The 14,262-nt window shown below is 43.7% G+C and overlaps 1 protein-coding gene across 1 annotated transcript in view; it reads right to left on the bottom strand.

Annotated features, from left to right (window-relative positions):
* Positions 1-209: 209 nt before the first annotated feature.
* The window catches only part of hs2st1a (heparan sulfate 2-O-sulfotransferase 1a), a 33,988-nt gene continuing 19,935 nt past the window's right edge, over positions 210-14,262 (bottom strand). The window contains exons 3-8 of the mRNA XM_061732611.1: positions 6,968-7,218; positions 6,568-6,653; positions 6,145-6,283; positions 5,712-5,809; positions 2,490-2,647; positions 210-472 (exon numbers count right to left, since the gene is read on the bottom strand). Of these exons, the coding sequence (XP_061588595.1) occupies positions 249-472; positions 2,490-2,647; positions 5,712-5,809; positions 6,145-6,283; positions 6,568-6,653; positions 6,968-7,218 (956 nt within the window). The 3' untranslated portion in view covers positions 210-248. The remainder of the gene's footprint in view (positions 473-2,489; positions 2,648-5,711; positions 5,810-6,144; positions 6,284-6,567; positions 6,654-6,967; positions 7,219-14,262) is intronic.

The following is a 14,262-nucleotide window of genomic DNA, read 5'->3' as shown; positions in this document are numbered from 1 at the left end:
GCGTGCAGTCTGAGCACGAGCTCCTCCTCCAGCTGGCTGCTCAGACCCGGGGTGTCACCTGCAGACAGCATGTGTCCCGCCTGCTAGATCTGGTCCGGGTTCTGTCCCCCGTCACAGACACAAACGCTGCACACCGTGGACGGTCCTCTCACGTCAGTCCCACTTTGCCTTTTTCTTCTCTTCCGGACATGAACAAAGTGCTTGTGTCTTTTCCCCCAAAGACTGTTCTTCCTCAGGAACGCGCCTCTTTAGTTTTTGGGGTAGATTTTCTCGTAGAAGAAATTCTGCGCCAGCAGGTAGAGCTCGCCGTCCTTTTCTCTGACGGCGTGCGCCCTGACGAACTGGAACTGCTCCAGAGCAAACTCGTAGAACTCGTTCTCCATCTTCCAGATGGCCGACTGCTGCAACTTGGCGATGGACTCCTTGGTGGGCGGCTTCTTCTCGCTGGTCTTCCTCAAGTGGGATTTCTTGCCTGCCATGAAAGAAGAGAAGATTTATATTTAACTGTGGACATGTTCAGAGTTCCCTCGTATATACAGTATGTGAAGGGTATTACAATTTGATTTTGGCTCATTACCTTTATTACAGAAGACTTTTGAAACATCAATCTTTCTTGCTACATTTAAGGTCTCAATTAAGTCAAATACAGTACATTACACCAGCTGATAAAAACAATATTGTTAGTGTTTTAAATGCTATTTTAGAGTTTGTCATTTGATAGAAAACTATAAAGTAATTTTCTAGTTTTTCTCCCAAGTAAAAGCTTTGCTCTTTTTGTTTAAACAGCACAGGTGACGTGGAGTGTTGCAGATATAAATACCTCATTAACTTAAGTCATTGCACTCATGCAGTTAAAGATTACGATCACTATTCTGGGTTATTGTGAGCATTTATTCCTGGCAGACTGAATTTTCCAGTGCTCTATTATTCATCCTTGCTGCATCTCTTGCAACTGATCTTTAACTGCATTGGCAACGGTCACGGGTGCAGAGATTGATCAACAGTTCAGCCAGTGACAGGGAGAGGGACAGGCCCCCCCTCCATCAGCGGGCCTACGGTGGAGAGAGTCAGCAGCTTCAGCTTCCTCAGCGTTCACGTCAGTGAGGACCTGAGCTGGATTCAGCACACAAGACACCATCACCACAACTAGAAGACAGCAGCTCTTCTTCCTCCGCAGGCTGAGGGGGTCCAACATGGACCCCGGGGTACTCTGGGACTTCTACAGGTGCATCATCCAGAGTATCCTGACGGGCTGCATCCCCGCCTGATACGGCAGTTGCACCGCCCTCCATGGAGGCTGGGGAAAACTGCTCACCAGGACGGAGATGCCGTCCACGGAGGATCTCCACACCCAGCGGTGCAGGAAGAAAAGCCAGCAGGATCATCAGTGGCCCTCATCATCATCATCATCATCATCATCATCATCATCATCATCATCATCATCATCATCATCATCATCAGCCATAAACTGTTCTGCTGCCGTCTGGCCGGCGGTTCTGCAGCATCCGGGCCCACCAGGCTGGGGGGGGCAGCTTCATCCCTCGGGTCATGAGCCTGAACTCATGAGCCCTGAGCCGCCCCACAGACACTTTAAAGGGGACCTATTATGGCATCTAATACCTATTTTAAAAAGGCCTTGAATGTCTTAAAAACAAGCTTTTGATTGTTTTTGCTAAATAAATGAGAAATTCAGCCTCTGAGCCATGTCTTTATCTTCCCATTCTCTAACCTCATTATCTATGAGGGATTCTGAGTGGACGGGGCTATGATAATGAGGCTCTGTGCTGATTGGCTGCCTGACGCGATGACGCGAAACACCGCTACGAAAAAATGGCGGAAGCTCCGGCTCGCGGAGTTAAGAGTGAGCGTGGTTTCAGGCATCGGAGGCCAACCTATGTAAATCGCGCCCGACGTTACGTAACAACGGGCGCAAAATCTGAACGGCTCGTAGATCCACATCACACTGGATGGCTCATCCGGGCGGCTGTACAGACACTGCAGAATTTGGTTGCTTTCCTCCTTCTCTGAGTTGGCAGGCTGAGGGGAGACCACTTTATATATGTTAAAGGAAGAAAAAACCTGTTTTTCATAATAGGTCCCCTTTAATTTACACTGACCAGCTGACAGTGACTCTGTGCACTGCACTAGTTTCTGTTAACATTCTGTTGTTGATTCTTTATTATTATTATTATTATTTCATTAGAAACTTTTGTATTTTTTCTTGTTTATGCACTGTTGAAGGGAGTCTGGGACAAGTGTTTCAAAGGCAACTCTGCTCTTGTAGCTTGTTGTGCACTTGACAATAAAGGACTTTGAACTTAAGAACAAATATAACCCTACATTCAAAAGGTTCATTTACGTGCAGTGTAAATAAAACACAATGCAACAATGTCAAATGTTGAACCAGTTCATGGGTGATCATATCTATGTAGATGCCAACAGCCTGTCTGGAGTTTCTGGTGACTGAGGTGAGACGGTTCAGCAGGCACCTGTTTTGTACAGCTCGGTGGCTCCTCTGAAGAAGCGTGGCAGCGCCGCCTCCAGCATCATGACGAAGTCCTCCAGCTCTTCCGTTACTCCGACCAGCATGTACTCGTTCACCAGGTTGTATTTGGCCTGCTCCAGAGCCCACTGGCTGCCCACGTTCCTACACAGGAGACCGTGTCGTTTAAATGTGCAACGTTTGGAGAAGGCTGGTGAATGATGGTGAAGGATGACGTTGGCCTGACATAAGTGACGGACGGGTGTGTCTTTTTTTATTTATTAACATACAGTGCAAAAAACGACAAAAGACGACATCAGTATGTGTGTGTGTGTAAATAAGACGATGAAAGTAGATACATAAATTGAGAATATTAATTCGAGAGTAAAAAATTAAATAATTATCATATAGAGTGGTGTAGCCCGATATCATATAAATATAGCATAATAATATAGTAATATCCTAATATAACATAATTTTTATAAAATATTATAACATATAACCAAATTATATCACCATACTATAATATATAACAATATAATAATACTATAGTTTAACATCCCATGAGATTTCATAACTTAATATAATAAAACACTATGAAACAATATATCATGATAATGCCAGGAATAATTGTCAGTTAGATTTGGTGGTTTATGTATTGCAATGAGGGGTGAGGTCAGACGGGTGTGTCTGAGGAGCAGAAAGAAACTCTGTCATAGGTAGCTGCTCATGTTTCTGAGGGGCTTTCTAACAATTCTGGAGAGGGAGGAGGAGAGTGTGGCCGATAAGTGAGGTGGAGATTGATGCATGCGGGAGAGAATGAGAGACTGGACGGAGGCTGAACAAGCTGTCAGAGACCGTGAGAAGAAAGTGTGGCAGAAAAGTACAATGAGGAGTAATGACGTGCAAAGTGACACAAAACTGTTACAGTTCTGTACAACTCGATACAGCTGAAGTGAGGACAAGATAAAAGGTTGTAATCTGTCACAAAAAGAAAGGAATGAGAAAACAAATGAGCGGTTGGATCTTACAGCAAAGACTGTCCTGAAACACGACGTTCAACAGGAAACTCCTGCAGCTGCTCCACTGGCCTCTTTCACACAGCGAACAGGTCATAGAAGAGTCACCGTGGTTAAGCTGCTGTTAACCTTTGACGTTCACGGGGTGAACAGAGGCGTCCAGCAGCATATTAGTGAACAACTGACCAGTGAACACTTAACCGTGTCGGGGAAGTCAAATGAGAGACAGGGAGTAAAGTTCCCCGCCATGACGGCTCACCTCTCCACACAGAGCTTTTAATCCAGCTGGATAATGGGAATATAATTATTTTTCTACATTTATTTTAAAAAAATAAAACAAAAAAAACCTACTTATATGAACTATTCATTTTATATTATTGGTACCTGTTCAGTTCAAGTACATTTGTTTTTGAACCAATGTAAATCTAATGAACTTCAGCATATTTTATTCTCCTTTAATAAATGCTGCGGTTTCGTACAGCCTGGAGTAACGTCACACAGAGCTGTGCTACTGCATAAAAGTATGCCATAGTGGTTCAGAACATGTGTGACAGCAATGAGGTGTGCAGTAGCATCAAAGATCCACCCTGAGCCCTCTCCTGTTTGCTACGGTGACGGATGAGTTGATTAGATCAGGGGTGTCAAATGTGCGGCCCGAGAGGTTTTCATGCGACCCGCGAGAAGTTTCCAACGCAAAAAAAACTAAATGTTAATTTACTAAAAAGGAAGGCATAAATAATTGCCATGAATCACAGCATATCCGATAATATATTTCTTCTACAAATCCATCGTTATTCCACAAAGAGAACATTTTTCGACATTTCTTTTTGTAGTTTTGTAGAGTGCATTTGCCGATTTTATTTCTTTGTAGACGGTCGTTTATTTTTATTAACTGACTACTATAATATATTTTCGCAGGAAAAATATCACCGCTAAAAAAGATGATAGAAGATATTTATTCTGAGAATTTCAGTTTTGAATACGAGTATAGTGACAAAGTAAAACTGTACTGGAAAAATCTCCATATCACAAAGAAACACTCTCGGATGTAATAAGAAAGATTTTGCTTTTAATTACATTTCTTATAAAAAAGCGAAATATAAAAAAAACATACTTGTTTCTGTTTATCTTTGTAAAATGATATCAAAAGTATCTTACATAATTTGAAAAAGAATTTAAAGAAAAGATCCTGAAGAAATATATTTTACATAATTAGAGTGTAAACAAAGTGCATATTTCATTTAAAATTAACTAAACTGATATTGGATTAGATAACAATAGTAAAAAAAAAGAATTCGAGAAAAAAAAAATGTTTTTGTTATTTTGAGCGTACGGCCCGCGAAAAAGAAAATTAGTAAAATCCGGCCCGCCAAGCAAAATGAGTTTGAAACCCCTGGATTAGATCCATGGACTATGATGTTTGCAGATGACAATGTGATCTTCAGCAAAAGTAGCAAGCATGTGAAATAATACTAGAAGTGGAGGTATGTGCTTGAGAGAAGAGGAATGAAGGTCCCTCGCAGAAGGGGAGAATACATGAAAGGGAAGCAGCTGGAACACTGAGGATGCAAGGAAACGTTTACAAGACGGTGGTGAGGCCAGCGCTTCCTGACCAAGAGACAGGAAGCAGAGCTGGAGGAGGCAGAGTTGAAGGTGAGGAGATTCGGTTTGGAAGTGATGAGGATGGACAGGTTTTACAGACAAAAAAACAACTTGGAGATGCAGTAGGAGAGACAGCATTGAGACATTGATCCGGACGTACAAAGAGGATGAATAGTGGGAGAGAATGATGCTGGAGATGGAGCTGTCAGGTAGGAGAAGAAGGAGAGGAGTTTTGTGGATGTGGTGAAAGAGAATATGCAGAAGTTTACTGCTGTGGTGATGCAGTAAACGATGAAGAAAACCATCAACAAGAATGAGCAAAAAAACAGTACGTCACTACGTAATAAATGCAATAACACAGTCCACATCTGTCACACCAGCATGATGTAGAAATTATATTAGAGCCTTCATGTGTATAGAATATGAGAGACGTGTCATTAGGAGCAGCGGTGGGAGAACAGTCACTGTTCATCCTTGGCTACACCAGAGGTGTTTACAAGATCAGTAAACTGTTGGTTTTAAGAAGAAGATGATATCACAGTGATACGAAAATAAGCTCATACAAGGTTTCCCTGGGCAAAATAACAGCGGGGAGTTTAAATACTTACCAGCATTCAGAGTAGTGACCACAAAAGAAGGGAATCTGGAGCCAGAGCTTCTCGGGAGCGCAGTCTGAGCCGCCAGCTGACACACATTCATCAAATGTCTGAAAGACACGAGAGAAACCCAGAAACTGGATTAGGGATGCAGGCGTGTCCATTTAAGAGGCTTCCTCTTGCTCACAGGGGACATTCACATCTGAAAAATCATGTCCACATCAGTTGTCACTAAATTAAAGTAACTGGATAAGCAGTTGATTTGTCTGCAAAAAGAAAAGAAACAAACATACAAACAAGGACTGCAGACTACCGGTACTTCCAAAATCCTTTAACAACCTTTTGTCAGCAGTTTCACTACTGGCTTGATAAACGGCACAAATGTTCTTTTTAGACACCAGAAAAACACCCCCTGAAACAACAAGGTTATATTGTTTTAGTTTACCTTCTTATCCCCCTGTTTTCTGCGCCTCAAGCCAGGCCTGTAGTCATCTCCAAAACGCAGGAAGTAGTAGTAGGACACCAGCCTCTCGATGGGGTCCCTTATTACATTTATGTATATGGGCTTCTTCTTCACCCCAAACCTACGAAAACAAACAACATTTGGCTCAGGAAACTCAGTACGAATCTCATCCAATTATTGACTTTGCAGATTAATTTAACAGATTAAAAAAAGAAGAAGAAATTAGAGAAGTTTAACAATTAATTTCTTATGCAAAGCTTTGACCACAAGGTGGAGTCAACTGATCAAAGCCAGAGGAGAGAATAAATAAATAAATAAATAAATAAATAAATAAATAAATAAATAAATAAATAAATAAATAAATATCCATGCTTGTTCAAAGATGATCAGTTAGTAAATCCTTACTTGGTGAAATCCAGGAAGGAGACGTGTCCGTGGTAGAAAGCCGGCTTCATTTCCCTCCATTCGGTCACATTCTTTACAAACCGCACCTGAACAAACCAGAACTCTCAATATGATATTTGTTATCTTATTTTATATACCAGTATTTTTTATTATTATTATTATTGTATATACCAGTACTGTTTATAGTGTGTCATACTCTGATATTTATTATTATTATTTCTATTGATGCCTCTTGTTTTTGCACTATCCCCTTTGCTGCTGTACACTGCAAATTTCCCCGCTGTGGGACTAATAAAGGAATATCTTATCTTATCTTATCTTATCTTATGACGACGACTAAAAGCTCTTGGTAGAGCGGCCTCTGCTCCAGGACCAGGGTGGAGATGGAGGGAACACTGACCTGGTCCTGCAGGGACATGACGGGGTTGTTCTTGGTGGTGTTGATGTGCAGGACGTGGTAGTGGTTCTTCCCACACAGGTCGTAGGCGATGTTGGTGAAGGACGTGCTGGCCGTCTTGGGCACGCGGTTGTAGATGATGACCACGTCCTCCTCGGCGTTGGTGTGCGCGGCCGCCGAGTCCCGCTCCCGCAGGCCGTCCTGCGTGTGCCGCTGCTCGATCTCTCGCACCTCGTGCCTGGCAATGGCTCGCTCTGTCGGGGACAGGAAGGTTCAGGTTCGGTGGAGGCCTCAGGATCATACAGCTAATGTTTAAGATGAGAGTGTTGGTGCAAATATATATACACGACTGTGTGGAGTTAAGAAGCAAAATGATTTTCCAAAACAACAAAAATGGCTCTATGAACTCAACTTCATCAAATCTAATCCACTCAACAATCATTCCACTCTGCTAAACACTAAAAGGTAACGTCATTAAAAATGGATTTTCTTTTAATTTGACACCATCTCTAATGGTGGGAAGAAAGATGAAACTCTGTTCCACTTCTCAGAGGACCAAGAGTAATGTCAGACAGGAACATCAGGCACTTTGTGAGCAGCCCATTTCATGCTGCACAAGTACTCATGCTCACTTATCAGCTCTTATTCTAATTCAGTTCCCCTATTTTACTTTCTGTCTCCTCGTTTAACAGGAGAGAGTTAGGAGAAGCGTCAGCAAGCTCCGTTTAGATTTTCTTTCAGATTCAACCCGTCCCCAGCGCTGCAGCTGTGTGCTGTTTTGACCAAAACACGTCAGAAATGTTACAGAGACCTTCGGACTTATATCATACGATGTTTGCAGGACATCAATGCCCTTCAAATTTCCTGAAACCACTTAATCTCCTTTCTCCTTTGGGATTAGTAAAGTATCATTCAGTTTTATCCAATTCAGTTCCAAATAAAAGGGAGAGCAGGTTTTGGGGAGGAGGGTGAGGCTCTTAAAACCTGCATGAGACGGCAGACTTCAGAGCCTCAGTGTGCACAGACTCGACACAAAGAAGGTCTGGCCTTTGACGCCATGCGGCTTTTCTGTATCTGGATTTGCCTGAGATTGACGGCTGTTGACAAAGCCTCAGAGAGCACGGCAGGAAGGATGTAGAGAGAAGAGGGGCGCGTACTTGTGTGTAAGTGTGTGTGTGTGAGAGAGAGAGAAGCGGGGAGGCAACAACGCTGGATCACCTAATACCCGTGGGAGCTCTTAGCCGAGCCGCAGGGCTCCCGGAGCCCCACTTGAAGCCGAGGTTAGCAAATGGGAGAGAACTGCAGCCCGAACCGGCCTCGCCGGGTTTAACAGGCCGGCATCCAACAGCCAAAAGCCAATTGGAGGTGTCCCACGTGACTCCCTGTCTCATTTTATTGTGTGTGAACGTGAGCACATGCATACTCTCACGGCCTCCCCTCTCACAGCTGTTAACGCTCCTCTCGCTCATCAGCGCTGGATCGGGTTCCCGACGAAGCTGCGCCACTTCCGCACACTTGCATCTGGCGCTCTGGACTGATGGGGTGGCGGCGTGCCAGGTGGACGTAATAAGGGCCGGAGGCTGTCAACACACACACACAACAGCCGGAACGAGAGCGTGCTCTTACAGCCGCTTCCAACAACAGCAGCACTAACAGCTGCAACGTTTGTCGCCTCAAATGTCATCTTAAGATTATTTTCATGATCAACTGCAGAGAGGAGACAGAGTGCAGCAATAAATAGAGCTGCGGTCCGGCCGCTGACAATACGAGTCACAAGCATCAGGCGCCTTAAACCTGATACAAAGCAGCAGGTGTCAGAAAAACCTTCTTTATCCCTGAAAGCATTTTTCTCAGTATGAATGTTGGGGTCCAACATGGAAACAGTTTCCTGCCGAAGTATGACATTTAAAATGTAAGCAGTTTCTGCTGGTTCCATTTCAAAGAGGGTGAGAATCAAAAGGAAGTTTACGGCTTAATTTCACAGTCTGGCTCTCATCAGGGTCATCTTCCGACAGCAGGCTGCTATTTTTAAACACACCGCACATAAGAGCTTCACTGATCATCCCACCACTTTCTCACCATCAGATCTGATGCTGAGATTATCTGCATCAGTTTTAAAACTGATGCAGATAAAACTGTCAGTGACTGCTGTGATCATGCAGCACCAGTGAGGTTCCTGTGCCGCCGATGGCACCAAGGAGCGAATATGCAGACCCCAGCAGGTCTACCGGGGGAGCAGAGCTGCATTTAAAAAGGAGACAAAAGTGATCAATTTACCTTAAAAGGGGACAAAAACAGGTTTTCTCTTGCTTTAACATATATAAAGTGGTCTCCCCTCAGCCTGCCAACTCAGAGAAGGAGGAAAGCAACCAAATTCTGCAGTGTCTGTACAGCCGCCCGGATGAGCCATCCAAGTGTGATGTGGATCTACGAGCTGTTCAGATTCTGCTCCCGTTGTTACGTAACGACAGGAGCGATGCGTGAAACCACGCCCACAACTAACTCCGCCGGCCGGAGCTTCCGCCATTCTTTCATAGCGGTGTATGGCGTCATTCAGGCAGCCAATCAGCACAGTGTCTCATTATCATAGCCCCGCCCACTCAGAATCCCTCATAGATAATGAGGTTAGAAACTGGGATGATAAAGACATAGTTTAGAGGCTGAATTTCTCATTTATTTATTAAAAACAATCAAAAGCTTGTTTTAAGACTTTCAAAGCCTGTTTAAAATAGGTATTAGATGCCATAATAGGTCCCCTTTAATGACACATTCAACACCAATGGGTGTTCATGAAAATACCACAGCTGGATTTGAGGGGAGGAGAGGATGTTGGAGGGTTGTTTGTAGCCTTTTTGGACAAGAAACCGTTTTCTTTTGTAAAACCTTTCAGGTGATGCTTTTACATATCTGTTACACTTTAAGCAGAAAACGAGATAGATTTGTGAATCTAAGGTTCAGGTTCAAGTGGAGCTATGATAATAAAGCAAGCTGAAGGGTAATTTGCTGCGGCTTTCTAAGCTTGCTGAGAAAGGAACCTTTCAGGGGGGGTTGGGGGGCACGGGGCTATAAATTTCAAGAAAGAAAACCCTCATAAATTCTGCCTTCATAAACTCAGAAATGGACTCAAAGACAGACGGTCCACATCAAAAATTTACATATTAATCCTCTAAGAAAGGAATAAACACACATTTCTGTTCAATAGCAATGATAACATTGACTTTTCTGTTTTTGGGTCAGTACTTATTTCAGACAGAACAAAACCCAACCATGTTCAAGTGTCCGCTGTAAGAGGCACGTGGGAGTGACGTCCTCTGAAGGGGAGAGATGTGACAGCGACAGGTCCAGGTAACATCTCCACGGACGGCAGGGTCCACGGTTTCAGACTATAGCTACAGGCTGACGCTACTAGACGGCATTTATGACCGAGCACTTAACTACGATGTTTACGACCAGTTCATGAATTAGTGGAGTATTTGACAGTTAATAAAGCAGAGCGATCGGACCAAAAGCAGCAGCACATTAGGTCATGAATATCACCCTTACGCTGGGTTTGACATGAACATAACTTCAGTGCCAGATTTCCAACTCTAGACTAATATTTATTCAGTTCAGCAAATATCACACACATGTTTGTGGGGACATTCATTAACGTACTTAAATACGCCACACATAAACTGCCTGGACGAAATAAATAAACAAATCTAGTCACCACTTGGGTTTAATTAAGCAAATAGGTAAGCCACTCCCGTTTCTGCAGCTTAATGCGTCTCAGCGGAGAAGCTATTTAAACCTGACTGCTTTAACTGATGAGCTTCTTGTTCCTTCAACAACCATGTCAGGTGACCAGCTTGTGCTTTAACCATTGCAGCCATAAACCCTGTTTCTGACGCCAACATAAAGCCCCCCCCCCTGGCCGTCTGAATCCTTCCACGATCATTCATTCAGCCCACGTCGGTTATTTAATAGCGACTCTTTCCTGCTACTCTGAATTTTATAGATTGTGCTGACAACATATTTCACTGGGGCTCCTTTCTGATGAAAGACAGAAAAGTCCAAGTGCTGTTGACAGCAAGTCTGTGCATTACCCAGAGCAGGGAGGATGCAGTTTTCTGCACAGCGATGCTGCTCCTGCAGCTCGCTGGGAAGACTGCAGTGCACGGATAAAAGCAAACATGTCTCTGAAACGTTCCGGCTTACATCTCTGCGCCAGAAACCTTTCAAGCGAGGTTTCGTGTTGCTTTGCAATGAACAAACTTATTTTATATTTTTTGTGCTGCTGAAGCCCCCTGAGGAAAATGTTTAGAGCCCAAACCCATGTGAAAAAGGCGCTGAAGCCTCTTGTTAAATGTGGTGGTTTTGTGCCAAATTTCCAACAACCGACAAGAAGGCGATGCAGGCACGGAGAGAGAGGGCTTCTTAGGCTTTGTACCAGACGCCCTTTTCATTGCAGAACTGAGCACACTTGGCCCAAACCACCAAATCAGAGGGCACACACACACATAGACGCACACACACACACACACACACACACACACTTAAGCTTGGGGCTCCCTTCTGAGGTCATTTAATTAGAAGAACAAAAGCATGAATTACTATGGCCACACAGTAGGGCTCTTTTCATTCCACATTTCCTTCGGTTTCTCCCCCTCAAGCCGTCTCTGTGCATTAAAAGCCAATTATCAACCGTGAAGCCAACATGGGTCTTAAAAACTGTGACAACTACAAGCCTATTACTCGTAGGTCCATTCAGAGTAAGAGGCAGGAGGAAGCCAGTGCTGGTCGCTGCACATATTTACTGAAGTAATTTCATGCTGATTAGACACGGCATTCAAAGTCATTATTCATGTTCCCACATACATCTCCAAAATGTGACGGACCGTCGTGTATTATTGCCATCGCGCCAAATCTGATGGGATAGTAAAAAAGCGAAGGAAGAGAAGATGATCCTTTCACCAACCGGCTCATAAATCAATCATTGCTCAGCTCTGCCAGTCGTCTCTCCCTCTCTCTCTCCGCCTCCCCCCGAGACAGCTAAACCCACGAGCCGAGGCCTTGAGCTAGGTGGGAAGTAGAGATTGGCCATCAGCAGCAGACTGAGGTGTACGCTCGTACGGTTCTGCTTGGATGCCACTGGATTGCAAAAATCAATGAAGGATGAGAGGAAGGAGCTCTAGCGTGCTGCTGCACAAAAAGCAAGTGTGCTGCTGCTGGTTTTCCCCTCCTCTCCCAATATAGACTTGGGTGCGTGTGTTTGCAGTGCCAGGTTTCCAGGGGCACCGTTATGTCACCACTGCAGAGCCAATGCTATTTTGGATAAACTGCATTTTAGAAACTCTGATTATCCTAATTGAGCCTCCGATCTGTGCGGCGGGCGGATTACCAGAAGACGAGAGCCGGGCAAACACGGATTGTAACTAAAGTCAAACCTACATTGTTTTTTTTAAGTTATGGCAAACTGTGAGAGGAATCTGTTGTGGAGCTTTTCCAGTGATGCTGGCAGCCACAGAGAGCTATAAAGTCAGATTACCTTTAAACTTTTATTCACAAATGGAAACTCCTTTGCTTGCACGCATCTCTGCTGGTGTCAGAGAGATGAAACCTGCACTGAAGCGTTTGGTGAGCTTTTTAAAGTGGGGATTTTAAAGCTGAGGCATTTTTTCCCCACTGGCTTTGACACACAAGTGCGACTTTGATGCTCAAATAAAGGTCTCATTCACTGCTGTGTTCGGCACAGCTGGGGGAGACAGGATGAGAGGAGGGGGAGGGGGGGTCATCGGAGAGAAGAAGAGGAAGAACCAGGACCAGCCAGGTCTCATGGGAGGAGTGACGAAAAGGGGAGTGATGATGGGAATTATATTTTTCACATGGTCTTGCATGTGGCACCAGAAATGTTGCTCCATGTTTGTTTCATGAGTAAGAAAGTAACCGCCACGCAACGCACTTATGCAACCTAAACTGAGAGAGATAATCAATAATGCTTGTTCAGTGATTTATAGTGGGGAACAGGGTGACACGACCTATAAACACACGCACACGCACACGCACGAGTGCCTTGGACTCCCTTTTTTGACTAGATATTGTTTTTTTCCCCAACACCAAAGAGCACCTTCAAGATTTTTTCTGAACAATTCCCTGAGCACTTCGGATTTTCTCTTCACTTGATGTCTACATTTATCATATTTCATCAAAAATCATCTGGTCCTTAGCTTAAATAAGGTAACTATAACTCCAGATTACCAACATGTTATATAACTGTTTATTTATTTAACAAAAACTGTCAGATTGCAGATGACACCGGCTCAGATGAAGCTTAGTGGCAACAAGCTCTCAATCACATTTTCAGTGCATGTTCATCTGCTTCTTCGACCTAAAAAGAGTCAAACTTCTCCAAACAAACTCCTCTGACCCTTCTTCCCAGTAATTTTGCACATCTTTTTGCACCTTTGGCTGCATCCGTCTCCTTTAGCAACACAGCTTTATGAGTTTTCATCAAGAAACATATTCTGCCCTTTTTTTTTTTTTACAAGTTGTACGATATTTGAGGCTTCATGGGAATTTCTGCAGCATGTTCTGTGCAGAATAACACTGAGATGCAATAAAACAGCTCCCTTTCCAACCATGTGTTTGCAGTTCTGTTTAGAGCAGCCGGTTTAAGGAGGTGAATCCAGAACACCAACACAAGGAGCGTACTCTCAAACAGCTTTGCATTTACCGTTTTCCAGGATACAGCAAATGTAGATGGGCAACTATGACGTAACAGACGCCTGCAAATCTGAACAGCTCACTGAATGACCAAGTTACCCCCAGAAGAAGAGAGGAGGGCATCATACCTGTGCATTTGAGTTGGTTATTAATTATCTTTAGACATTGAAATATATGCACAGAAGAGTTATTTATCATAATGTGTCCCCTTTAACATGTTCTGTCGTCATGTTCTCTTTGATGGGATTCATGACAGCAACTCACAGCAAAGATTATTTCCTCGTGCATCCACCTAACGTTAGTCTAGTCACATGACTGGCTCAGGGTCGCTTTATTCTTCCAAATAGCATTAACTTTTAGTGTTGTGTGTGAGCCTCTCCAATTAGCCTGTATATTTGTAAGAATAAAACGCAGTACCTGCTGCAGGCCCTCTTTATTGACAGGAGCTACACGCATCGTTTCATTAAGGCTGCACCACAGAGACCTTTTACAGAACAGCATGATCAGACTATAACGCATGATGATCATTACTTAACATCTGTGTGTAGTGAAAACTCCAGTAAAACCTACCACACACTGCTTAGTGGAGGATGTCG

This window comes from Cololabis saira, chromosome 10, assembly GCF_033807715.1.
Source record: "Cololabis saira isolate AMF1-May2022 chromosome 10, fColSai1.1, whole genome shotgun sequence".
Classification (NCBI taxonomy): domain Eukaryota; kingdom Metazoa; phylum Chordata; class Actinopteri; order Beloniformes; family Belonidae; genus Cololabis; species Cololabis saira.
This window is presented reverse-complemented; position numbering and strand designations above follow the sequence as displayed.